The sequence below is a fragment of the Chrysemys picta genome, chromosome 14 (assembly GCF_011386835.1).
Source record: "Chrysemys picta bellii isolate R12L10 chromosome 14, ASM1138683v2, whole genome shotgun sequence".
Taxonomy (NCBI): Eukaryota; Metazoa; Chordata; order Testudines; family Emydidae; genus Chrysemys; species Chrysemys picta.
This window is the reverse complement of record NC_088804.1, coordinates 32,522,567-32,549,544: the sequence shown is the minus strand read 5'-3', so window position 1 is coordinate 32,549,544 and position 26,978 is coordinate 32,522,567. Positions and strand designations below refer to the sequence as shown.

Here is a 26,978-nt window from a genome sequence, read left to right as displayed (position 1 = left end):
CCAGAAAGATCAAATCTGTGGCGGCAAAGACTTTCTCATCTAAAACTCCAACTGCTTCATAGTCAAATGGCACAGTTGAGAAAGTGAATTCATGTATGGTGTCACTTTTCAGGGAATCAATAGAAGCTCTACATGATAACATTCACAGACAAAAAAATGCTCCCCAGATCTTGGACTCTAAACTAGATCAATTAAATTTTAAATTTTAAAAACCAAAGCAAGTCAATGTACACTATGGAAGGACAATAATTTATTACAGTGCAGTTTAATTCAGGTTCCTCATGGTCTTCTTTCAGCTATTTCTGTGCAATCCCCATTATTAAGATATTATCATGTCTTCTACAATTTGGCATGTCAGACAATTGTAACTGGAAACCAAATATGCCATTTTACATGTTAACCTAAGATTTGTTTTTCATATTTCACGTCACTCAGAGCATAGTAATTTCAGTAGGTAAAAGTGTCTGGTTAAACTGAATTCTCTCATGTATTTTACTATTTCGCGGTTTTTAAAATAATATCAACTATGTGTATGTTATAATAGTTGTGACTTCCTCTGAAAGGCTAAAAATGAAATTAACATATAAAATAGTTATGAAACATAACTTTTTAGAAAAGATGCTGAGCAACTCATTATTGGCTAAAATTCAAGTCTGATTCCTGTGAGTAGTTTTGATAATCTTTTCAGAATGTGTGTAATAGATCATTATAAATGCTGCATTATAATACTGCAATGTATTGACTATTATTCTGATTACAGAGATCTGTTCTATGAAAATATTATCTCTATTATTGTCTTGTTCTGGGAAGAAGAATGATCAGATGCTTAAAGTGCTAGCCTGGAACTTGGAAGCCCTGGGTTCAATTCCCTGCTCCATCACAGACTTCCTGCATGACCTTGGGCAAGTCCCCTTCATTTCTGTGTGACTTGGCTCCCCATTAGTAACACAGGGATAACAATACTTCCCTGTCTCACGAGGGTGTTGTGAAAACACGTACATTAAAGATTGTGAGGCAGAGGCACTCAAACTTGTAATGGGGGCCATCTCAGTAATATAGACATGGTTTAATACTATTTAAATTATAAAAGGGATTAGTAGAGACCATCTTTTACTTTGTACAGAGTCTAGGACAGTAGGCTGCTGATCCTGACTGTATGAAAGTATTGCATAGAGGACCCCATCTAATAATTAGAAATAATTATGACTGGGGTACACTGCAGCCAAGATAATTTCTGTTTGAGCATTTACCAGACACCCATCCAGGGGAGCTAATGGAAAGATGCAGTTTTAAATATTCAGAGGAGACCTCCTTGAAATCCTGTTTCAGGAACAAGTACAGACTTCTTTCTGTGATCAAATCAGTGCTTTTTGGATATTTGTCCAGATCACAAAAGTAACACAAATTAGCGTGACTGGCAGTATCTGACGGAGGCTCAATCAAGAGATATCTCATAATAAAAAAAGGACACCCTCCACGGGCCCTGGCCCCGCCCATTTCCCCACCCTAGCCCCGCCCTAACTCCGCCCCTTCCCCGCCCTAACTCCGCCCCCTCCTCCCTCCCACTCCCAGCCAGGGGGAAAGGGCTGCCCCAGCGCTACCGGCTTCAGGGTTGCCGGGCAGCCCCCAGACCCTGCACCCCCAGCCGGCGCTTCCCCAGTGCAGCTGGAGCCCGGGAGGGGAAGCGCCCAGCCGGGGGCGCAGGGTCTGGAGGCTGCCAGGCAAACCGTGAAGCCGGTAGCGCTCGGGCTTTGGGCAGCCCCTATGCCTCCGGACCCTGCACCCCCAGCCGGGCACTTCCCCTCCCGGGCTCCGGCGGCACAGGGTCCAGAGGCACGGGGGGCTGCCCGAAGCCGGTAGCGCTCGGGCAGCCCAGCTCTTAAACAGAGCCAAAGAGGAGCAGAGCCTCCAGCCGCAGCGGCTCTGCTCCTCCCTGACTCTTCGGCTCTGTTTAAGAGCCGGGCTGCCTGAGCGCTACCGGCTTCGGGCAGCCCCCGTGCCTCCGGACCCTGCGCCGCCGGAGCCCGGGCGGGGAAGTGCCCGGCTGGGGGCGCAGGGTCTGGAGGCACGGGGGCTGCCCGAAGCCGGTAGCGCTCGGGCAGCCCGGCTCTTAAACAGAGCCGAAGAGTCGGGGAGGAGCAGAGCCGCCATTTTTCCGGACATGTTTGGCTTTTTGGATATTCCCCCCGGATGGGGGGTTGACTGCCGAAAAGCCGGACATGTCCGGGAAAAAGAGGACGTATGGTAACCCTAAGAGTGAGGCACTTTTGGAAGGTACCCGGAAGCATCCCAGCACTAGTTTAGGTGTTGGCTGCCTCTTTCCTGTGCTAACAGCCACTCAGTTTCATATGCACCAAATTAATTCATCTAAAAATAACTGAAGAAAAAAAATAACCTTCATAATAATCTTCAAAAAGGACTTCTGAGCATTCAGGGTTCCCTGTCTATTTATACAGGATGACCTCATTGCTGAATTTTCATGATAAACTAGTGATAAACAAAATCTACTACTTATTTGCCTAGAAAGCACTGGAAGAACCAAGCATGTATATTTAATTTATTTCACTGGTTTGTACAACTCACATATGCCATAAATAAATCAAAAGGTTTGCAGTGCATGTTTTCCCTTGCATTGTAATTCCCACCTTTTTTCAGGCATTTCACATGCTCCAGCTAAATGTCTCACTGCCTGCTGAGAAACCCTTGTTGATGAATCCTGATTTAACGTAAGCTACACAGAAGAAATATTTTATTATTTCCCTTTTCATGTAAGCAAAAACTGAGCTAAGTTGTTTCTAACTACAGCCTTGGCAGCGGTACACTGTGATAAAATAACAGAACTAATTTTAATAGAGCAGAACATATTTTGTACCAGTCAGAATGGTGGGGAGAGGAGAATGGGTGGGCAAAACTCCCCTGGACTTTAATGAGGTCAGAATTTCACCCATTCATTAGGTATTCTCTATAGTAAGCGTAAAGAACATCGAGAATACTACTGTAACATTATCTACTTGCAAAGACAATATTGTAAAGAAATAGTTGGCAATCCCTGTGTTTACACAATACATTTGTTTGCCCACTTCTCTGCCCATTAAGGGTAGCTGAGGTGCCATGGCTCTTCAGGGGAAGAGTGCAAAGTATCAGAGCTACGTGATTAGGCAAAAACTGTTTAATAACCGAGTGTCTGACCAGACAGGCTCGGTCTTTGAACCATGGAGCAGATACAAAGAGATGCTACACAAGACTGGACCGTCCTGCCCCTAACTATTGCTAAAGTAAACTTTAATATATGGGAAAGTGTCATTTTGATAAGTGACGTTTCAGTAACCTGGTATTTGGCTTTCCATTACCATTTCCATTAAAAACTGTCTTATTCTTGTGTTCAGTGAGAATATTGATTCTACTATTTTTTAAAGGAAGGAGGGATGTAACTAGCTAACTTAAAATGATAAATTTTATTTCAGTGGGCTGGATAGCAAGTAATCTTTGTAGGAGGCCCCAAAACAGCAATAGTTTAAAATTTGGGCGAGATGGTCTGACTTTCCCAATCTGGTTGGTTGGGAGACAACAGAATATTTCATATACAAATTTTTCAGTAAAACACAGCAGTACCCGCTGTTCAGGCTTGACCTGGGAGTGACTAAGTCTCTTTATGTGTGCAGAGTATTAACCCATTTCTGGTCTGAAAGAGTTGGCTGTATCTGGGAGGCTGAGCACCAAGACAGCCTTGGGATTGTTGGAGTCACCTGGCTTTTAATTTGGTTTTAAGAGGTGACCTTTCATCAAAAGAATGACCATCCCTTCCCTTTGCTTTATTGACCATTACACTCCTGTAACCTTTTGAGTTTAGCATATTTTTGGTCTATGTACCAGATTCCCTTAGAACTGTGTCCTGTGGGTATACACACAGCACCTGCTATTTGCAGGAATGGACACATCTTTGACTAACACAGTACTTCTCATGTCTTACATTCTTTCAGGTTTTATCTTCTTCTGCAAAGATGTATGATATATGTGGATTTTCACCATGGACTAGAGAATAGAGTGGCAATGGCACATCCTAATGGGCAGATGAGCATATCCTAATTAGGGCAGTTGATTAATCACAGTTAACTCACGCGATTAACTAAAAAATTAAGCATGCATATTAAATATTATTTTAAAACTACCACTTCAAGTTTTATTTTTTCACAGGCTGTAGATCAGGGGTCAGCAACGTTTGGCACGTGGCTCGCCAGGGTAAGCACTCTGGCGGGCTGGGCCAGTTTATTTACCGGTGAGAAGCAGCGCGGGCGAGGGATGTGCTGGCCGCGGCTTTCCGCCACCCCAATTGGCCAGGCACGGCGAACCACGGCCAGTGGGGGCGACGATCGGCCCAACCTGCCGTGTCAGCAGGTAAATAAACTGGCCCGGCCCGCCAGTGTGCTTACCCTGGCGAGCCGCGTGCCAAACGTTGCCGACCCCTGCTGTAGATGTTTGAGACTACTGCACAGACCATGACATAGGTAGTATGTATAAATTATCCAATAAACAAATAAAAATCAGGCCTGCGAGTAACTCCTTTCCCATTGAAGTCAGCAGGAAATGCATTGGTGTTTAAAAACCCCTATTTTCAGTAAGTTTCTCTACTGTATATTTTAAAAATAAAAGTCAGATACACATAGCTTTTCTTTAACTTAAATTGTACTTTGGTTTATCAGTAGTGTCCAGAAACTTTAAACGGAGAGAGAAATCGTGTCTCTATGCTTGAGAGATGATCCACCACGGATCCCTGCCTCCTTCCTCACCCCAGTACTCTCAAATCAGAACACTCTGCAGCCCTAGCCTTCTTTCCTTCCCCTCCACAGTTTGAGCTCTACAGGTTCCATCTACTCTGTGTGCTGGGTAGCTATTACTATTATGCAGGCAGGTAAACAAATGCATTTGCATTTACTAAGGGTTACAACTAGACAAAAGTCATTCTGTGAGTGGAGATACAACCACCACCATCCTGTCAGCTTGTGAGCTGGAATCTGCAGATCAACATTTAGTTCCTGTTTACTTTTTATATAATTTTGAAAAAAAATACAGACTCCTATGTGTTCTCTTCAAAAGGAACCACACACCCTGCAACTTTGCATTAGTGCTAATCCCTCATACGTCCTCAGTCCAGCTTTACTCCCTTCCCCCTCTAACATCATGTTCTCAAACTAAGGACTCAGCAAGAAACAATGCTAAGGTCAGACTAAGGTATAGTGTTCTTTTCAAAAGGAATTACCTACTGTTCTTCATACTCAAGACACCACAATGTACTTTTCAGTCATGAGCCATACAGCTACTAGTGGCCAAATACTAGCCTGACAAACACCCCCCTCATGCACTGACTTGTCTTGAGATTTTATATCCATATTTAAGGGCAGAATTTGGGCCCAATTGTTCAGTAATTCATGGCAGCCATCATGAAATGAACAACAGTCACACAGATCTTTGAACAATAAAATATATTTATTTTAAGAGGGAATGTTGACCAGAATATAAATATTATCCCAGATTCTTTAAAAGAAGCCACGGAAACATTAAAGCTTTTGGGGGTTTCTATCAGCAGCATGTAGAAGTGGATCTTGGCTTGTCTTAGGACAAAACATGGCATCATTAAGGGTGGAACTCGAGTTAGCAGACCGTGGGTTTGTTAACCTAGGGCCTGAGCATCTACAATCATTTGTAACCCCAGGTTAACAATTGTTGAACCCTGGGTCCCAACCTGGGGCTCCAGAGTCTACACTGCATTATGTGGGCCCGAGTCCAAACACCCATATCCCAGACTTCCTAGAGCCCTTCCAAATTTGGCTGCTCTAGGCCTTAGTTCATGGTGCAGTGTGGAAAAATTTAACTGTCCAAAGGACAAAATATCGGCCCATGGGATTGTGGAATACTTTTTTGGCAGACCCTCATAGTACGAGTCCAGTGGGGCTGCATCTACATGCAAAGCAATAGGGCTTGAACCCTGAGTCCCAGCTTGATTCAGGCTTGGAACCTGATCTATGTGTAGACAGGAGGCGGGGCAGGCTTGAGCCTGAGTTCAAACCTTGGACTTACAGTGCAGTGTAGGTATACCCTAAGGGTGCAGAACCCTCTCATCCCTAGAACGGCATTACAGTGTTGGCTTTAGAATTAAGTTCAAATCATTATCTGACATTTGAACCCAGGACCTTTCAGCTTGGGGCAAGAGTGCCAACTGAGCAACACAAACAGAAATTTTAAATTCTTTGCACAAATTATCTAATAAACTAAACGCTTAGTATTTAAATGAAATCCTTGAAGTAGTATCAGACATGAAACCAAAACATTTGATGCCTCAACTACACTTCTGATGTCCAGAAGATCTGAGATGTGGTTGTAACTAAAATGCACTCCTTATATTTCTCCATAGCACATAATTTAATAGCAAAATCCCCATTCTAAAATGCTAATATTTTCCAAGAAAAACCATAGGCTGTACATCTATCGACCTCTTAGAAATTTAAAAAATTTGAAACTATAAATCTGTATATGGCAAGTTATTCAAGGCAGAATTACCCTGCTATGGCTTGCTGGGGTTAAGACATTGACATCTTGTGCTTTTCTAGCTATAATTTATAACTGCAACAGACCGGTGTTTTATTCCCATCCATTAAAAAGGGAGTAGCACATCTGTTAAAACTCTACTACAATGGCTGGCTTTGCATTGCAACAGGAAACGTAACCCAATCGTCTCAGAACTTCTACAAATTCTATTCCTTTTTTCATGTAAAAGGATTTGAAAATGTAGTTCACTGAAACATCTGTTAAGCTCTTGAAACCCTAACACATGATATTCTTTCTTCTCTATTACCTGCCAACAAAAATATTTGGTTCTATGTAAGACTATAGCAAGAGGGTGATAATAGCACTCTCCTTCTATTTTTATATGCCACTGTACACTGACAAGATCATATGTGGGGACACTAGTTAATATATTCTGTAACAAAGTTTAAATCTTATGATAAATTTATTGAATTTTAATTGTACAAGTGTCTAGCAAGAAGTCAGAAGGGGTTTTGAATGACAGATTTACATTAATTAAAAACATGAGAGACTATTTAGCCATGTCATTTTAAAACGTCAACTTAATAACCTTGTGTATATGTTTATTTTATAACTTATTTTTTAAAAACATAGATCAAACCAGCTGGGCACATACCTAGTCTATGCAACCATGCATTTCCTACCACTGTTACCTTCAGAATCCCTCCTCCAATTTGTTTCCTCCCTCCTTCCATTTGTTCGTAACATCCACTTGTTGCAGTTTGTCTTTTTAAGTAGACTGTAAGCTCTCCAAGACAAGGCCTACTTTTTACTATATGATTGTATTATGTCAAGTAAAATAGGGACCTGATCCGGATTATAGCTTCTGCTCGCTACAGAAGCAGTAAATAAACAAAACAGGACAGAGCTGCTGCTGCTATTACTATCTGCCACAAAAAAAAAAAAAAGAAGTATGTACATCCGTTTTAACTAATTTCAATACGTTTTGGTTTGGGAAAAGTAAGGGGGGGGGGGAGAATCCAAGTTCAATTTTCACCAGTCTAAACAGTATAAACATCTGTTGGAATCACCATGTTAACAAGTTTCAGCGGCAGAACACCTGCAAACTTCCTGTGAATCACTATGACCAGCACTGATACAATATATCACACATTACTCCACTGTAGGCAGCCATAAAAGAGGCTTGGCTGGGGTGAAGTTGCGTTACTTTCAGTATGATAATCCATTTACAGCAATAATTAAAATGGTATATGTGCAAAAGCCTAAGATTTCAAAGAGAGATTAAGTTTAAGGTAGTTACTTAAGAGTATCCAGTAGTATAGTTAGACATCTGTAACACTATTCCTTAAAACAGGCACTTAAAATAGCCTGACTCCATGAAGAGTGCCCTAATTACTGTAACTAAAGTCACTACAGTCACAGCAAGTAACAGCAAATAAAAAAAGGTTTATATTAGAACACTTCTCTTCAATGCTTCAGGGAATCAGCTAAAACTAGAGGTCGATAGGCAATGTTTCCTTGTACTAAATTCTGTCATGCAGAGTATTCTCATTGCCACATGCAAAAGGCCGCATGACCTCTCCCAAGAATGGAGATATACAGTATGCGGCAACATTCATCTCTGAAGGAAACATACACTCTCACATTCAGATTGGAGCAACACCACCTTTATGAACTTAACCACTAAAAAAAGGCATTTTTTAAAACACACAAGACAGACCTTTGCCCTCTATTTGGAATCAAAATGAAACATTTGACGAGCTGGTATAATTTATAAGAAGTGTAATTTAAGTAGACAATTTAAAAATGTCATAAAGACATTATCACAAAAAATAAATGTGACAAAAATGAAAATGAAAAGCTCTCAGTAATTAGCAGTAACCAGTTTAGCAAATTATTGTGGATACACTAAAAGTGAAAATTTAAAGACTAGCTTTCCAAAAAGTTGGGCCTTTGAGTCCTACCATATGTTACCCACCATTCTCAGTGCTTCTCTACTAAACCTTGTTTTGTGAGATAAAATGAAAAGCTTGACTATTTTTAACTATTTCTATTGTAATAGCACCAAATGGCCCCTATCAGAATCAGGACCTTACTGTGCTAACCACTTCAGGTGTTACACATATGCAACAAACTATGAACATATGGTCTGTGCCCATAGTAACTGCAGCCTCAAACTCAGACAAATCCAGTACCCAGCCCAAAACACCAGTCTAGGCTCTGGGGACATCTGCGATAGGAATGGGGAGAAGACTCCTGTATCCAAATCATAGAGTGAAAATGGAGCTGCTCCAAAAAGCCTACTCCAGCTTAGTGACAGGAGGAGTAAGCTGTGAGGTCCTAATACAAACTCTCAGTGTGGGTAAGGAGTAGAGCACTTAGGGGCAACATTTCATTTCTACAACAAAAATCCCTGTCCATATCTGAGCTAGGAATACAGCATAGCTGGGCTGCACACTATGAAAGGGATGCACATTTTCTGTGGGTCCCCAGGTTCGGATCCCAACCTTGGCAGTGTTAGCACCCCCTAGGTTTAGGGCAGGATTTGACACTATGAGCTGAAATAATGAGATCTGCCTTCATCCAGGACTATCACAATAGCACCTGTACTGCCTCAATTGAGTAAAAGAAACACACACAAAGAACTGACTGAAGAAATACGGCTTGGTTTAGGGATGGTTGTCTAGTCAATGCTGATCTCTCACTCTCTTTTACAAACCAGCCATAAACACAGATACCATCATATGAGCCTATCATCAAAAGAGGTGATACAATGATAAATAACCACCAACATGATCAATTAGCATTTTAAATTTTAAAATGGAAAAAGGATAAGTTTATCTGAGCCACACAAACAAAACACAAATACAAAGCACTCATCAAAGAAGATGCACCAAAGTAAATAAAACTATGTTATAGTTATAATAGGTCCCAGGAGCTGCATCTTTTTTTTTACTGTAAACTGATACCGCTCCCTGACACAACAACCATAGCGTAGTAATGCCTGAGGATAAGGAGGACATTTACCCTATCTAAGCAGATGCTCCCGGGGCTGGATTTTGTACAACAAGCTCACGTGTACATGCATAATTTTGATATATTGACTACTGCATGTGTGGCTGAAGGATTCTAAAACCTGCCTCAACAGCTGATAGTGTTCATGCACCAACCCCACTGGAACACGTGTTTTACACATACAAATTCTGCAACCTATACACAGAACTGTAAGACTATTCAGATTGCCTGTGTAACTGTTGGCATGGCAAACTGTATGCTCAACTCTGTTCTCCCACATGAAGGCTGGGTTCGGGCATCACTCAGAACCTGGCCCTACTGTTGGAGATAACTCTGGAATTTTGGCCTCCAGGCCACTTGTAGAGAAAATGCTTTCATACACTTTGGGCCTGATTCTCCACTTACTTGCACCTATGTAAATTAGGATGAATTCCATTTAAGACAATGGAACTACACCATTGTAAAACTGGACTAAGTGAACATGCAATCAGGACCCTTTCTTGTACATAATTACACGGATTCAGCATGTGACTCAGCCATTAATCTGACAAGCTATGGGGGGCAATGCTATTGATGGAGCTACTCAGGGATGATACCCGGCTCCTGTCCTCTGCTTCCCTGCTTCTTTTCAAATTAAAATAATTGATTTTCTCTGTTTCACTGGCTCAGAGAGACAATGAGTTATGCAACCTCAGAACCACTGGCATCCATCACTGTGTCCATTGTGAGAGCGCCCGAGATGGGGCTGAACAACTACCAAGATAGGCTCGACTCAGTATGGGTATGGTATAGATACCTTCTTTCCCCATCCCAGATGCTTGGTCTCAAACAGGATGGGGCCATTTTTTTTCCTTTGGGAATATCATTCCCTCTCAGTGAGTAAGCGATGAGACACAGTCAATAAGGTTCAAAAGCAGGCAATTCTCAGCAAAGCCCATTTGACGGCACTGCAATCTCTTAATAAAGAAGAATGTTAGTGGTAGGCACGAAAGGCCTAGTTAACCTTCTTTGCGTAACGGACCCAATCCAATGTTCACTAGAGTCAATGGCAAGACTCCCATTGACCTCAGTGGGCATTGGAAAGGGCCCATTGTAGGGAATCAAACAGTAGGTAGACACATTTTTAATGCATTATTTATAATCCTTTCAAGCCATGAAGTTCTGTTAGCTAACTCATCATTCTATGGGGGGCTACTGAAATATTGGAGGGGTAGCCGTGTTAGTCTAAATCTGTAAAAAGCAACAGAGGGTCCTATGGCACCTTTAAGACTAACAGAAGTATTGGGAGCATAAGCTTTCATGGGTAAGAACCTCACTTCTTGCATCTGAAGAAGTGAGGTTCTTACCCATGAAAGCTTATGCTCCCAATACTTCTGTTAGTCTTAAAGGTGCCACAAGATCCTCTGTTGCTTTTTACTGAAATATTGTAATTATTAATCCATTTGTAATACAGTTTGTCTGAAAATATGTACAAAGGCTGCAGAAATTGTTCTCTAAAATGATACATTGGTGACTTTTGGGGGCGGGAGGAACCTGAGATTACTATATTGACTATCTAGCTCCTCAAATGGCAAACCCCTGGACACACCTCATGCACTGGGTACTTACAACTTTATCTCTCAACAAATTTCTTCAGATGAATCCAAGGGGCTTCTATCCATTGAGTGGTATGTTTTAAATTCAGGCAAGTTTGGGGGTTATCCCAACACAGAAAGAAGTGTCTGAAAATGTCTTGTCAGTCAGTATATTTTCCATGCTCAGATCAGAGCCGGTTCCAGGCACCAGCGAAGGAAGCAGGTGCTTGGGGCGGCAAATGGAAAGGGGCGGCATGTCTGGGTCTTCGGCGGCAATTCGGCAGCAGGTCCCTCAGTCCCTCTCGGAGCGAAGGACCCACTGCCGAATTGCCGCGGAAGAATGAAGCGGCACGGTAGAGCTGCCGCCGAAGTGCTGCCGATCGCGGTTTTATCTTTTTTTTTTCCTTCTTCGCCGCTTGGGGCAGCAAAAAAGCTGGATCCGGCCCTGGCTCAGATAGTTAAAAAATGGCTTCTACCTGTTGATAAACTGTATAGTAAATTTCTTGACCACACTTTGGTTCATTATGAAATACACTGAAGAGACCAAATAACCAATGTCTGACAGGTTTATTAATATGGTACAGGAAAAAGATGCTATATGATATACGTCTTCAAAGAGCAGTCCCATGCAGTGACAATACATTCACCTTATGCAAGTGTGCTCCCCAAGTTACACATTTCAGCTGGTATTATCTATATGATTTTACAAGTTACACATTTCTTTACACGAACTGAAAACCAACCCATTGGTATATTCCAGTTCCCTAACTAGTTGTTCTGTTTCTTCCTTATCTTTGTTTTGGATACTAGAATTCCAGGTACTGATCCGTTAAGATACTTCTTAGCTTGTACTAAGACATAGAATGAATATATCTTGATTTTGACAGGTTTCCTATCTGTTTGTGCCAAATGCTTACTTCAGCAAGTGCAAGGTGTTATGGGTTAGGGTTATATTTAGTATAAGTGAACAGGATTATAGTATAGGCTAGTTTAGGCTAAATCACTGTTATAATCTTTTTATAAACATAATAGTGTAATTTGTATACAAGCCAGGATATATAAGTCAACGTACCAAACAACCACCAGCACACACACACACTCCCACACCTCCTCACACACTCCTGGTTTAAAAAAAATAAAAAAAACACCAAGGAAACCACTGCCTTTGGATTAAGAATAAGGATAAGGAAGATGATATTCACCAGGAAGCTATAAGCCTCTGAAAAAGAAGGGTTTACACTGAAAGTGCTTTCCCTCAGCCATCAATGATGTCATTAGCAAGGTTCTCTAATCACAGCACCTCCATATTCATCTATTTACATACCAAATGTACCTGAGCATGCACTTAATTGAAAATTCAAAACAACTTTTTAAATTCTTTAAATGTGTGTTGAAGCACATCACTAACCCCACAGCATTCCACCCCTAATATGTGCAGCTACCCATTAACAGGGCAACGGAAATCAGGCATTCCAACATTGTCAATCTAAAGTAATACATAGAAAGTTCATCTCAAATGGTTTTAGGACCCTTTACTACAGCTCACAGGTTTGACAGCATGATCACCATTAAAACCGTGCTTGCATTTATAAGAGGCAAAAGGTTAAAGCAAATATGTACATCTGGATTTTTATAACTCCACTCCCATGATTTAAAAACTGAAGATGTGTAAAATGCTGCAAGGCATTCACTTACCATGGATTTGGTGAAAGGCCGAGCCAAGGTAAACAGCAGGGTATACACCCACCAGTTGCGATGAATGGATGAGTAGATCATATTTCCAGGATGCACTGCATTGGAAGTCACCCCGTGGGGAGAAAGGTGGCGGTTTAGTTCATTGGAGAACAATATATTGCAAAGCTTGGAACGGTTGTAGGCCACCATAGCCCAGAACTCTTTCTTAGATGGAGAAAGCAGGCTGAAGTCAAGCTTTCCTGAGGAATCTTTAATTTCTGAAAATCTAAAAAACAGTACACGTGCTTTAGACATTCTGGGCCAAATTCTGCTCTCATTTAAAACCGCACAACTTCTTGGAAGTCACAAAGGTTGTGCTGTTGCAAATGACAGCAGAATTTGGACTGCAACCAACACACAATTTGCTTAGCAGTTTTTTAAAATCTAATAGAAATTGCTTGTGGTCCTCAAAAATAACTTCATGTTATATGGGAGTAAAAGTATTAAATAAATTCACATCAGAAGCAAAAGATAACCCATTAAATCCATGCTAACAGAAAGGTTATTTAAAAGCCATAGTTTCTGTATACTATATGAACTACATTCTTTTGCAACAGGAACAAAATCAGCATTTTAGTTTTGTTTTTGAAGACTCACATGATTAACATACATTTAAATCATTTAGAATAAAAGATTTCTGCTTTTCAAAGCAGAGTAATACAGTATTCATTCTTAACCATTTTTTCCTAGATTATTTTAATCTAATGCTCAAGTACTGCATATTTTAGTTTAAGTGTCCAAGTAACTACAGATGACTCTTGCTGCCTCTTAGACTCTTTTTAGATTAAAAATTGATGATTATAAAGTGGTTATAACCTTGGTTACTTGCCATCAATAGTCTTATATGTTTAAAAGATAAATGTAAACAAAGCCAAAATGAGTTCTGGCAGACTATAATGTTTTTAAGTATCCCCATGACATGACTGAACACAAATCAAAGTAACTAGTTGATGTTTTTTAATTGGGTCTGACAGAGTCATTAAACACCAGCTGTTTGTTTCTTTCTTTCTTTTTTTAATAATAACAAAGTAGTGAATGTACTAAAGACACTTCCATGAAAAAAAGTTATTTTCTAGATAGTTCTCTATCCATCCTTACATTTTTGGTTTATTAAATTACCAGTTTGCATTAGTGCTGAGAAATAAATATCACTGATAGTTGCAAAACTATGTTCCACACAAGAGTGCTACTTTAAGGGGGTGGGGGTGGGGGGGACGGGCGGGAGGTTTAGCAAACTCACTTCAATATGTAGAGCTTTCAGAATCAGCTGGGGAAATGAGGGACAAACAGAATTGTGGTGTACATTATAAAAAAATATTTTAAAATGCCTTTCCTGATTTTGCATTATATACTCCAAATTAAGCAATTGACTGCTTTGTTTGTGTTTGTTGGGGTTTCTTAAACTTATGTCAGGACAAAAACAGTAAAATACATAGATAAAAAGCCTACAAGCTTCCAAAGTCAATAGGAGCTGACAATGCCTTGTCCCTTTCAGAATCAGTCCCTCATTTGATCTCAGGTAATAAAATGCCTCTTTCATAATTTTCACATTTATTTAGGGCACAACTCTGAAATCAACGGGACTAATCCAGGAGTAAATTATTACTCAACATGAATAAGGGTGGCAGACTTTGCTAATCAAGCCCTTAGTAGCTGTCTAAAACACCAAAGTATACTATACAAATACAGTGTTTTGTGTCTATCATTAACACAATAGGAATGTAACGACACATTTTCAGCCCAATCCTGTGAGTCAGTCTTACGTCGGCAGCGCCATTCACTATGTTGGACAATCAAATTAACTATACAGAAATAAAGATAGGAGGAAAGTCAATTTACTTATTATTCTTATTCTTATTTTCGTATGATGTACTTAAACTACTTATAAAATGACTTTTAACTCAATTCATTTGCACCAAATCCAGATAAGTAAATAAAATTGAGCAAAGGACCAGAGAGGCAAATAAATGTTTTGCCTCAGAGCAGTCTAGCATAATAATTTCTGCAAACATAGGACTTTATTTTCCCCCTAACAGGGAGTCTTGATTCCAACAAAAAGATTCAGCCAAGGTTTATGGAAGTAATTAGATACCAACACTTCTGTTTTACAATACGGTTTAAGGCTCAGAGTTCTCAAGTAAGTTGGAAAGTACTACTTATTAAGACCTGCTCTCTAAACTAGGTCTCTGCATCAGCTTATTGTCACTGAACAGCTAGAAAAAACAGCCATTTAACAATTATTTTAAATGTTTAAATATGATCTAAGACACAAGAAATGAACCCCTAAAACAGAAAAGCAATAGGCTGGATTAGTAATTATATTCTGACATGCACAGTGACTTATTTTTTGTTAGGTTTCCATAAAACTTGGCTCATCTCATTCAGTTAGCAACGAGCACTTTAAAATAATCTTATTTTTCAAAACAAAGATAAATCTGTGTAAAGATATGAGCTCTAGTTCCACACAGCACTTAAGGGGGAAAAAAACCAAAGATGTCATTTAAAATACTATTTGAGATACAAGCTTACAAAGGGAAACAAGCAGCTGACAATTCAACATAATCTGCCATTAAATAACAGCTCATTTATACATATCCCATTGTGCCCTCCACATCTGGCAAGTGATTGGAGTTGGCAGATTTATTTCTAGAGCTATCTTGCCTGCCCCACAGTAGCCTCCCTCACTCCTAACAGGACTCTACAACTTGCTTTCACAAACCTGGTGTGATTTGCAAAGATAAGGATGTCCAGATTTTGTTACCACCTAATTACTAGATGTTTCATGTCTTTTAACACCAGGGAGGATTATTACTGGCATTTTCTATTGCTTCCTTTCATTTCAGCCGTCATAAATTTAAAATGGTAAAAGTAAATCTATCTTCAGTGTGTCATTTATACCATAAGCCCCTCTGTTTGGAAGTGATAAAGATTTCAGTCTGACCCTTGGCTGGTCTCTCTCTACCGGGTCTCCAGGGTTACATTCTATGGAAACATGATTAAAAAAATAAGCTTCATTCTGGGTCTCTTAAAACAGTGCAGAAATAAATAAATAAAAGTAGTTGCACATTTTTCCTCTTGCTTTGCTAAATCTCTTGCACACCATGCAAAAAAGTGAAATAGAAATCAACAATAATGTTTTAAAGCAGGCCATGATGGGCCTAATAATCCTGCAATCTCTGCACATTCTGAACTAAATCTGAAGCCAGCATGTGCTTTGGATGCAGAAAGAATTCAGAATTGGGCCCTGAGGCCCAGATTTTTAAAGGTATTTAGGCATTGCTGCACTAAAATATCATTGACAGTAGCTGGGATTTAGACTCCTTATTGCCTAAATCACTTTTGAAAGAGGGATTTAGGCGTCTAAATCAGTTTTCTGTTGCAACGTTAAGTGCAGCAATGCCTAACTACCTTTAAAATCTGGGCCATAATCTACTTCAGGTAGTAATTGTTTTGTCTTAACTTCCTTCTCTTCAGTTATTAAAAACATTCTAAAATCATTGCAAACATGTTTGAAATTTCATATTGTGCTTTTTGCCAAATTGTACTCCTAAAGGTAATCGGAGAGAAGTGCCATCTGATATCTTAACTGAAAATTTAACCAAAAGAGGCACAGCCAGATTTCTAATATAGACTAGCTAACAAACTTCCCTTCCTACAATTATACAGCTAATGTCTGCATTGAATTCCCTAATTTCTCATTATAAAACAATTGGATTTCATCTAGCAGTCTTTAATTGCATTGTTTCTCCTGCTAGAATAACTGCACATTCTTCTTGGTAAGATGTTGAAGTTGTTGAATGACAAATCAATAAAGGTCATGCCATTCAGATTTAATCAATTATTATTCCATCTCCTAGCAAAATCAATGAGTGGCCTGAAGTGCAGTGAAAAATCTGCATTCATACAAAGAGTGACCAAGACCGACCTATGCAGTATTATGAAACTTGTTTGCACATAGAATCTCAGGGACAGATCCTATATATGAGTAAATCCTACTGACTTAAAAAATGATTGCTCAAACAAGAGTAAGCACTATAGGATTGGTATTTTTATTTTAAACTTTGGTGTTTCCAGTGTGGTGGTTTCATCCCAAAGACTGCAAAAAGGAACAGTCAGAGCTAAATCAAGAACATATTGTGATTTTAACCAACCTGTGTGATTCTGATGAAACCATCACAACTCTTGCTGGAGATGAGCGGCGTAGAATGTCTTCAAGAAGTTGGACAAGGTAAAAATGCCCCAGGTGATTCACCTGGAAGGTGGCCTCTAGGTCATCTTCTGTCAAGGACCATGGAGCAGCAAAAACAGCAGCATTGCAGATCAGCATGTGGAGTGGCCTGAATCATCAACAAGATACACTGACATTAAAAAATTAAATCAAATCAAGTAAATAAAAAAGTACAAAGAATTAGATGTAATTAAATGTATTGTGATTGTGATTTATGCCACCTTCTTATAATTTCAGAACTTCCACTGGAAAAACAAACAAACAAAACAAAGGTAACTGAACAACTGGAGCTCAAATACTTTGCATCTCCAAGTCCACCATAAACACAAAGGGTTTGGAATGGTCAGAAAAATAGTGGACACTGGATGGATGGCTGACATGCATAGATATATTAGACAGATCCTCCAGATATTCTACTCCAGATGTCATTAAACCTCCAAAGTAGGGAACAGGCTCAAATTTGACAGGCTGCATCTGCAAAACATAATTCCTCTAACCATAGAAATTTTACCCCATATTCTTGGTCTTAATGTGCCCAAGGAGTAAAGATAACACAAACTGAGCAGTCTCCATGCAAGTCACCTTCATGCACAGACATTATGGACATTTAAGTACTGCAGACCTGACACCTTTTAAAACCCAACTTTTTATCTGTCAGCCATATCACGTATTTAACTCCCAAATAGGCAAAGTCACGCTAAAAAGCTCTAATGTTTACAAGCAGCTAACCAACCCAAAAATGTATAATTTAAAATAGAACGAAGTGCAAGTATAGGGAAACAGAAGAATGGTTCGTTTGTCTTCTGTTTCAAGTACCCACTGCCTGCTGATGGGATGGCTGTGGGCCATGCTTCCTTATCTACCATGAGAGGACAAGTGCACAAGCCAATGATCACCACTTTTCTAGATGGTTCCAAGTCTGCAGCAGCAGGTCACAGGCGTCCCAGTATTGGGATTCTACATAGAGAATCCTATGAGAAATGTCAAAAATTAAGACTTGGATTTCCAAAGAAGCCTAAGATAATTAGGCACTAAGCACCTTTTAAGCACTGTTGAAAATCCCACCTTCAATAACAGCCTAATTATCTAAAAGACTTTGGGGGAAATTAAAAAAGGGGTGACAGACATCAGTTTAATATGACAATACTGAGAATGTTATCATCAATGAGATTAGACAGATAAAAATCTTTAGTTAAAAATAAATTTAAACTAGAAACCCAGAAACAGTTCACTATGTCACAGTTCTGAAATAGTAATGTAATGATGTCTGATCAGTAGTCAACAGTCCCATATTTTTATCTTTAGGTTCATTCTTGCAGAAGCTTCACAGAAATCTTTAGAGGAACATATTGAAACACGTAGAAGCTTTATAAAGTAAATTTTCTAGTGGGCGGGGCTTCTGCTTTCTTTTGCTCCCACATTTTACACTTGCAAAATAAATTCTGGATATTCGAAGTATGCGAAAGGGAGGCTGCATTTTTGAAAATGTGGCTCTATGTTTCTGTTCAAGCATCCTGGGTCAAAGTCTGCCTGTGTTTCACCTGTGCAATGCCACTCCACACAGTAGGAATGGATGGAAGGGACAAAGGATGACCAACCCAGAATACTTACATAGAAACATACGACCGTATTTTCAAAAGGGCAACCTTCCTTTTGTAGGCACAATTTGCCCCATACCTGAATTGCAACTGCACAACACTGATATGAAATGCCAGTATTCATTTCTGCCCTCAGTTTATTTTGCACAAAAAAATGAGGGTGCATGTTGTGCTTGCCGAAAGGAATACAAAGTCACAAACCTTCAGAGAATGCATCTCATGAAGTATTAGATGACTCAGTATCACCTCAGAAAGTTTATGTGAAGCTTCTGTAAGAATGCATTTGCAGATAAGATATATACATGTCTTTTTAGACAGGAGTATAATACTGATTTAGAACTGTGCTGCAGTATGTAAACAGTGGAAACCATGGTATGGCACCAGTGTGTCTCCCCTATTGGCCTCATCTTGAAATATGTAGATCTATATTACAGGTCAAATGCTGCCCTCAGATGTGTGCACACATCCTGACTAAGTGAAAGACAGGAAAGCAGGTCACAAAAGAGATGTGCAAAAAATCCATTGAAATGTACAAATAAAAACTCAACAGGAAACACTGAGCACTTAAATATTAAAAATTATTGATCTTCATGCAGTTCTTTCATAATTGTAAGTTTGATTTACATAAGGCACTTTTAACCATTTGGAATTACGAATCGACAGTGAATCAAATCCTGTCATTTGCCACTAACTGCAAGTTGGCTGACATGACACAGTGGAGGTCCATCAGTGTCAGAATGAAGGGGCCCCCTCCCAGGTGTAGAGCACCCATAAAACTGCTCAGGAACACCACTACTCCAACTCATAGGCTGTAGTTATACCCATGCTTATTGCGCTTCCCTTATAAAGGCTACTGTCCCTTCCAGCTATGTCACCATGGATTCACTGACCACACCCATGTCTCTCCCTGACAGGCACCCAAACCTCTATTTAATGCAGTGGATGGCCTGTTAAACATCTCCACATATACACTGCCTTTCTAGTATGCACCTGCTGGGGACAAGGGGCAGGGGTTAGCCTAGTGTACATTTATCATAGATACACCATTAACCAACTTTCATTAATTTTTGCAGATCTTCAGCATATAAAAATCAAGGGACAGTGCTTAATTTAGTTTCTGCTTACACTGTGAATATGCATTATCTCACTTTTTCATATTTATCTGATGATTTAATTTATGAATTAGTGTCCTAGATACAAGACATCTTTTTTCCTCAAAAATAAAAAGCTAGTTTGTGAGGTACATTAATATAAATTTTGTAGTTGGTACTTGGCAATGACTTTATGACAAGACACTGCATTGTGAATTCTCAATACACCGATGACAATAAAAAGAATATCCCTCATTGTTACTTTCAGTTGGCCTTTAAATGTATAAGGCAAATGAACACCGCATAAAACGACACAATCTGATGTAAGAGAACACAATAAGACAGAATGAGCCCACATATGAACCTGGACTATATTCTACCTAACCACATTTTAATATCCTTCATTAATGCTAATTATACAATAACTACCAGAGGCAAAATATGTACCCTGTACCTAAACCTGTCAGCTCAATTAATTAAAAACAGGATTCCAGAATATAAAACTATAAAATACTGTGAATTTTTAATTGTAAAGGCATTTAATTGAGTTTTATAAAAAGAGAGAATTACTCCTGCCTCTTTTTAATGAGGTTTTTATTTTTGAAATAACATCTTTTACTAAAAGGTTTTTTTTAAACTAAAAGTAATTAAGATTCAAGAGAGTCCCTAAAATTATGAATCTCTACAGTATTCTATCACAAGAATTAGTTTTATCTGTACAAAAATATACAAATAATAAAAATAGAAACACTTTAATCAAATTCCCTAGCTAAATGGTTAGTAGCAGAATTTTTTATTTTTAGTTAATTTTAGTGTTTGTAAATGATGCAAGAATTACAGTCCTGGAAAATGAAGTCCTCTTTACCCAGAGGGCAGTATCAGCAGAGATGGCTACAGAGCCTCATTTCAGTTCTGGAAGGACCACCTTTTGGACTGAGATGATAGTTCAGGATCCACGTCCATTAAGTCCCTGGTCTCTCTAGTGAGGCTGCTAACAAGGGGCCAATAAGTGTCAAGTGTGATGTGAGTTTTTTTGTGATGTGGACACCTACCCAATAAGAACGGAACAAAGATCACCTACTTATTTCACATTAGCCATGTAACAGCCCTTGTACGATCATGAATTTCAACCACCAAGGGCAGATTCTAGTTTCCAAGGTGCAGTGCTTTTTATCACTGAACATCTCATTGTGCAGTATCTGAATGTTCAGGCTACATGACAATTCACGCCACACATCTGATACTAAAGCCTTGCTTTATGACTGAAATAGTTTTAGTGGATAGCAGGACCATGACCTTGAGTTCACCAGTTTATTGAGAAACTGGGGCGGTCTGCATTAGCCTTCGTTATGACCCCTATAAAATAATCTTCTGCATTTAAAGTAGCCTGCTACTATTCTTCATCAAAGGTACAGGTAAATAGCAACAAAAAAAGTCAGCACCAAGGCAGGATTTTCTGTTACGTTTATGCCTAGTGTTGACATTATGAGGCAGCTCTTTAACTGCATGACTCCTATTTGACATTTCTGTAAGCACCAGACAGCTAAAACCTTGTACAGTGTTTTGAAAATTTACCCTTATGTCTCCTTAAAATGTCTTCAGCTAGTGACTTACACTGCACCAACTGAGCTAATGCATTCTACCATTACAATTGAAGTATGTATTGGGACCAGCATATAAGCGGCTCTACCACAGTACAATGTCACCGTTTCTTACCATCCCCAGGATAGCAGACCCAAGAATGTAATGTTTTAACTGCAAGTGGTACTGTGATTGTAAAAAAAACCCCTCTCTCTCTGTTGATGAGTAATTCGAATTTGATAACTGTAAAAAGTGTTCTGAAGTAGCAAGGGTATTTTTTCTATTAATGTCTTGAAAATATCTCCAGCCTTGTGCACTGCACATATCCATGACAAGTCACTAACTCTTTTCTTGGACAAGTTATTCAGATCATATGTGCTATGCTGAATCTACTATTAGAAGAAATAAAGTAATCCGAATAGAAACTGCACAGTTTGAAAATATACAGAATATGTTAATAAATGAATGAGATATGGAAATTAAGTCATCTCTATAAATCAATTAGTTATGGAATTTAACAATCAATTTGTTAGCATATGATGCAAAACTATGATCTGTCAACAGTCTTGTGAACTGGCCCTGTGCAGCAGTAGCTACTTTCAAGGGAATTAATTACTGGAAATTTACAAATGGAAGAATAATATTTTCCAACAAATGTAGCCCATGCATTAGGAGGTTAAACAAACACACCAAAATGTCAATGCAGTTTTTGGCTTTGGTGTTCTCCCATTTAAAATGCAATGAAACAGTTAACTAGAACGTTATGCAAAGGGAATACTTCTCAAATCTTCCCATGAAGCAGAATGTCACACCATCTGGGGCACTTCTCAAGTGATTTGAAAAGTTCATACTGTTTGGAATTATACAGAAATTCAACAGAAAAGGCTTTGCCATATCCCCTAAGTCCCATAAGCAACTGTAGACCTATGTCACAGCCACAAATGGATGTAGAGAGCTGTGACTTCTCCTCTGCTATAGAAGAAGCAAAGTCACAACCCACAGAACTTTTCTGTCACATAACTTTAAACCCAGACTTGTTCCAATAAACCAGAGAAACTGGGCACCTCTTGCTGTGAAAAAACATCTTATTTCACGGAAAGTGCATCCATATCAAAGACATCATGGACCACGAGGAACAATAAGCTTAGCCTAGAACCAAGCTAAGCCTAGAACCATGCTCATCTTTTTGAAATTCAGCCCATTTACACAAACAGAAGTCATGGTAATAATGAGGGCAATTTGAGCCACCAGTTGTGACTCTGATATTTGTCTTTCTTACATGGTGGGATAGTAGAGAACACCTAGAGCTCCGACTATCAGACTCGCAATGAATTTATGAGGGTATCTACTAACCATCTTAAAACATGGAATAGTCTAACCAGTACTAAAGAAACCATCGCTTGATGCTGGTGTTTTTATAAACTACTGCTTAATGTCTGACTTCCCTCTTCTAAGGAAGCTGATTGAGAAGACAGCAAAAAATAGCCTCCAATGCCATCTGTCAGATTCCTGTATTCCAGATGCCTGTCAGACAGGCTTCACTGCAAGGCAAGATACACAGACAGCACCTGTAGCCCAGATGGATGATCTCCTCTTATCCACAGACAGGAGAAATACATCCACTCTCATCCTGCTGTACCTTTTTGAAGCGTTTGACACTGTTGATCAGCAAATACACCTTCCCCACCTCCAAGAGGCTGCATGGGTAAATGGAAATGGACTGAACTAGTTTAGCTCCTTCCCTCAGCTCAAACTCCAAAGCCATTATGGGCAACTGTCCATCTGCCTCCAGAAACCTCATCTGAACAAGCCCGTACAGCTCAGTCCTCTCCCCTACATTATTCAGCACTTCTGTAAATCCAGAACTTTCTTAAAAAAAAAGAAATAAGAGTGACCAATATCTGACTGCATTCACAACTAAATGTAAAACTCACCCTTTTGTCTTGTTTTTTTCCTGGCAGTACGTCCTCTCGCATAACAATCGACATACATAAAAAGCCAGCTAATCTCATCAAGTAACTTACTCCTTCCTCCTGTGAAGGAAGGGGAAAATACTGATATTGCTGGTTTTTTTTTTTTTAAATCTGGGAAAGTTCTCAGATACTATGGTGATATAAGAGCATAGATGTTAGATAGATGTCAATAGACTGGCAGACAGGCCTAGTTCTCCTCTTTATGGGGGGCTTGTTCCTCTACATATAAAACTAAAAGGTCAACATCTGAACAAGGAAGGCAGGTTCTGCCTTTAAAAAATCAGGAAATAATTCATACAACATGTGCAATGTTACCCTGCAGTTGGCCTTTCTCACACCTATCCCACCGTCAGAACTCCTACAAAAATAATCTAAACATGGGATTTCACCTTAAACTACATCATGGAGTTAGATTTGAAATAAAGAGAATTCAGATAGAGTTTAATTTGTCAACATGCCATGACTCATACATTCACCTGTTTTACACACTGTACACATGCTATGTGATATTAGAAATCCTGGGGCTTAGGAATTCCCCTGCCCCCACCACACACACTTTGTCATTTGAAATGTTTACAGAATGAACTTAAAAAAATAAAGGTCAAGGTGAGTCAAGTTTTTTTGTTTTGTTTTGACTTACTACTGTGGATACCTTCTCCTTTGACCAATTCAGTCCCTAGACATGCACCTTCCCTCCTCTACCACTCCTCCTGAACTTCTCAAACAAGTTATGGAAGAACTGATTTAGAGCATCTTAGTCACTCCATATTGGCTCCAGAGACCCTGATTCCCCAGAATCCTGCAGAAACCCAAAGCAGCACCCAGGATTCCACCTCTGTTCACCAACAGGAGTAGGGCATATTATTAAATTCAGATCAAGAGTCTCTGTATTTGAGAGCACTGAGACAGATAAACTAAATGTTCCAGACTTTGAGGTATGCCTCACATTTCATCAGTTTGCGCCGTTTCACTAGAAAGGATTTTATCATCCAAGCATACCAGTATGTCTGGCTTCCTTCTTCTACTGGAGTCATGTGAGGGACATTTCCCATATTCAGGCACCATTATCCACCACACTGGACTTTCTTTCACAGGGTTATAACCTGGTGTCAGTTACAACTCTCTCTCTCACAGAAAGTGCCACACTTAGGATATTGGGACAAACTAGAACAAATGTCAGCTCTCCACTCCGTCCTAATATGCCCCCATAGGGCAGCATTTCAAACCAAACTGAAAAAACATTATCTTAGGTCCAGTTCCTGTGTCATGGCACAGCTATGAAATCCAAAATGCATGTTACTATTCTGCATGGAAGTCTCTGCAAGCCAGTATATCTCTCCCCACCACTTTTAGTATTTCTCACTCTCCTAGCTGTTGAAAACGTGAGCATGGGAGTTGGGGTAGGAAGACTAGACTTCCCACTCTCCTTGGATGCTAATGTGAGCCCTCCCAACTTTCACATTGGTCTGAGCTCAGCACCTATATAACTTGGCAGGTTTCCCTCCTTTCTGATTGTTGGGAAGAAAAAGGAGCTTTGCCCTCTCTCTTTTTCCTGCCATTAAATCCTATTGCAGTGGTGATTTTCTCCACCACTGGAAAGCTACCTTATTGTCTTTCATCCCTGCAACCTCAGGCATGAAAGAGGAGAAGCTTTTCTCTCTGCTGCCCAGAATGCTACAGGTAGCAGCAAGGAAAGTGTCCAGAGTCTGGTAAACTTTACTCTGATGTTATAGGCACTCACCTGGAACACTTTCAAGTGTACAAGTGCTTTTTCCCCCCCCCAAACCCTGATTGTAATTCATTTTTTTATAAACATTTACAGGCAGCACTTACAAAACATAAACCTGCTGGAAGTGCACAATGAGTATTAATTTCTACAATAATTGTGGAATGATTTGTTGTTTCAGCATATATTTCAAGAGGTACGATTTTTACCCATACGCACAAAGCACCCCTTAACAGCAGAAAAAGTATATTATAAAAAAAGTAACCTTCCTTTTTTTGTAGTTTTTTATTTTTTGACACCTATCATGGGAATAGCAAAGTCCTTAGAAAATGTTTTCAAGACCATGGTTGATCATTTGAACAATAAAACATTTCATACATTTTACTTGCCAGTGACAACTCCTTTCTCGGTTTTGCCTAGAGATATGTGCAACTGTAATAGAGTTCAGAAAACCCCCAGCAGCTGCATGCTGCCATTCAGATCTGAAAAATTTCATATTATGATAAAAATTGATGTACTTTGACATCCTCTGGGATTCCCTGCACCTTGGGAACAGCTAATGAAGAAATACAACCTTGCCAGAGTAAAACACAAGCTTTTGGATTCTAGGATTAAGACATTTGGCAAATGAGTGGCCCTTCTCACATCACCAGTAAAGCAACCATACTTTTCTGCCCAATGATTCTGCCTCAGTGTGTTTTGACTGTCTCTTGTCTGATGCTTTTCACAAAAGACTAAATATATTTAAACTATATACTAAATAGTTACTGCTGTCCTTTGTGATATTCATGTTTTGTTAAAATTAAAATATCAATTAAATACACACACACTGTTTTTATTCTCTCATTACCCATTAAGCTATAAAACTGCAAAATGCTTACTACTTCATGTGCAGCAGAAGATTTTTAATCATGCTTATTAAATCATAAATATTTTACTTGCTTATATACCCAATTTGGCCCTCATGGTTCGTTAAATCTTGTGGAAATAGATTGGATTCTTTATTCAGGAACATAGTTTCTGCCTCTAAAGTGTATTTCTACTCAGAAAATGATTCTCTTATCATGCCATTATTAGGTGCCATATTTATTATCTCAGTGATTCCCAAATTAAAATTTGCTCAGTTTAAAGGTTCTCTCTCTCTCTCTCTCTCTCCCCCACCCAACCTGCCAGAACAGGAGATTGTGACCTTTTCTTTGCCAGCTGACCTCATCAGTTATCCATGACCTTTATCACCTCCAACTGGATTAGTGAAGCATGCTCTACTTGGGGCTATAGCTAAACAGTCTATAGCTGTGTTCCTCCCCAAGAGGTGTTGTCATACAAAATGCTCAACTTAACAGCCCACAGATGTAGACATGTGGGATCTGGAGGCAACTATGGAACTTTCCCTCCTCACTTCTCTAACAAAGCTTGAGCTTTTAAGCATGCTGGAAGACCCATCTATTTACCCCGGCTTTTGACTTAACGATTAAGGAGAACTGAGGGGTTATTATTGCTTGCTGTTTCTTTATGGGGTAGGGTTTCTACTAAGCATTTGTGTTTCACCTTTCATTAGAGAATTGAACAGGAATTTTATTATTTAATCTGTACACTTGTATTTCATAAACATAGATCACTAACAATATCACAGATTGATGTTTTTTCTTTTAGTTCAAATTTATACAATAAATTAGGGCCCAGGTCTGTAGTAAAGCTGCATTCCTCGGAGGGCCTCTGATGCTTTGCTCTACTCTCTGACCCTCTAAGCATAACCACCACCTAAAAAACTCCTGCTCTAGGTGAAGGTGGGGGCACTTACTTTGAAGTCTGTCAGTATTACCCCTTATGCTGAAGCTTTGGCCAGAGATGTCACCAAAGATAGTTTCAAATATCCTTCTGGCACCAAAAGCAGCATTGATCTTGGCTGTACTAA

At 39.5% G+C, this 26,978-nt stretch overlaps 1 protein-coding gene across 8 annotated transcripts in view; it reads right to left on the bottom strand.

Annotated features, from left to right (window-relative positions):
- Nucleotides 1-26,978, bottom strand: part of WWOX (WW domain containing oxidoreductase) — a 674,139-nt gene that overhangs the window by 466,575 nt on the left and 180,586 nt on the right. For all 8 annotated transcript variants that reach the window (XM_065567631.1, XM_065567632.1, XM_065567633.1 and 5 more), the window contains 2 exons: nt 17,018-17,203; nt 12,828-13,092 (listed from right to left, as the gene is read on the bottom strand). In XM_065567631.1, coding sequence (XP_065423703.1) covers nt 12,828-13,092; nt 17,018-17,203 — 451 coding nt within the window. The remainder of the gene's footprint in view (nt 1-12,827; nt 13,093-17,017; nt 17,204-26,978) is intronic.